General features: G+C 45.6%; 1 protein-coding gene across 1 annotated transcript in view; it reads right to left on the bottom strand.

Moving 5' to 3' along the window:
- ADGRE3 (adhesion G protein-coupled receptor E3) overlaps positions 1 to 884 on the bottom strand; it is an 86,702-nt gene that overhangs the window by 46,929 nt on the left and 38,889 nt on the right. The window contains exon 6 of the mRNA XM_011981810.1: positions 308 to 501. Coding sequence (XP_011837200.1) covers positions 308 to 501 — 194 coding nt within the window. The remainder of the gene's footprint in view (positions 1 to 307; positions 502 to 884) is intronic.

Below are 884 nucleotides of genomic sequence, written 5' to 3'. Positions count from 1 at the left end.
GATCCTCTTGCCTCAGCCTCCCACGTAGCTGGAATTATAGGAGCATGCCAGTCTGCCTGGTTTAAATCAAGCTAATTGTTTTCTTCTTATTAAGTCTTCAAAGGCTGATTTACAAGATGTAAATCTGGAAATACTGTCTTCAAAATCTCGATTCAGACCAGCCACATTTCAAATGCTCAATAGCGACAGGTCCTCCTGACTATGATCCTGAACAGGGCGGGTCTAGAACCACAGCCTGGGATGATACATACATTGTTTGACCTGCCTCCTTGAGACCTGACAAGCTCAAATCACACCTGTGACCCACCTTCACGTGCTGGAAAGTCAGCGTCACAGACTTGGAGAGAGACACGTTCCTTTTGGGTCCAATAGCAGCACTCACTACCTTAGAGTTCAGAAACACTCGATCCTTCTCATCCATCTCTTCAAAAAAAGTTGCATTTATGATGTTTCCAAGAGAAGAATATGAGATAAAGGCAACGGCACTGGGACCTGAGGAAACAGAAAAATGGAATCATTTTTCTTTTCTTTTCTGTTTCTTTTCTTTTTCTTTTTTTTTTTTGAGATGGAGTCTCGCTTTTGTCGCCCAGCCAGGCTGGAGTGCAGTGGCGCGATCTCGGCTCCCTGCAACCTCTGTCTCCCAGGTTTAAGTGATTCTCCCGCCTCAGCCTCCAAAGTAGCTGGGATTACAGGCACGCACCACCATGCCTCGCTAATTTTTTGTCTTTTTAGTAGAGACAGGGTTTCACTATGTTGACCAGGCTGGTCTGGAACTCCTGACCTCAGGTGATCCACCTACCTTGGTCTCCCAAAGTGCTGGAATTACAGGCATGAGCCACCGCGCTCAGCTAATTTTTGCATTTTTTAGGAGAGACAAAGTTTCA

Source organism: Mandrillus leucophaeus, unplaced genomic scaffold (genome assembly GCF_000951045.1).
Source record: "Mandrillus leucophaeus isolate KB7577 unplaced genomic scaffold, Mleu.le_1.0 Scaffold230, whole genome shotgun sequence".
NCBI classification, from domain to species: Eukaryota; Metazoa; Chordata; class Mammalia; order Primates; family Cercopithecidae; genus Mandrillus; species Mandrillus leucophaeus.
The sequence above is the reverse complement of the archived record's forward strand: the minus strand, read 5'-3'. Positions and strand labels throughout refer to the sequence as shown.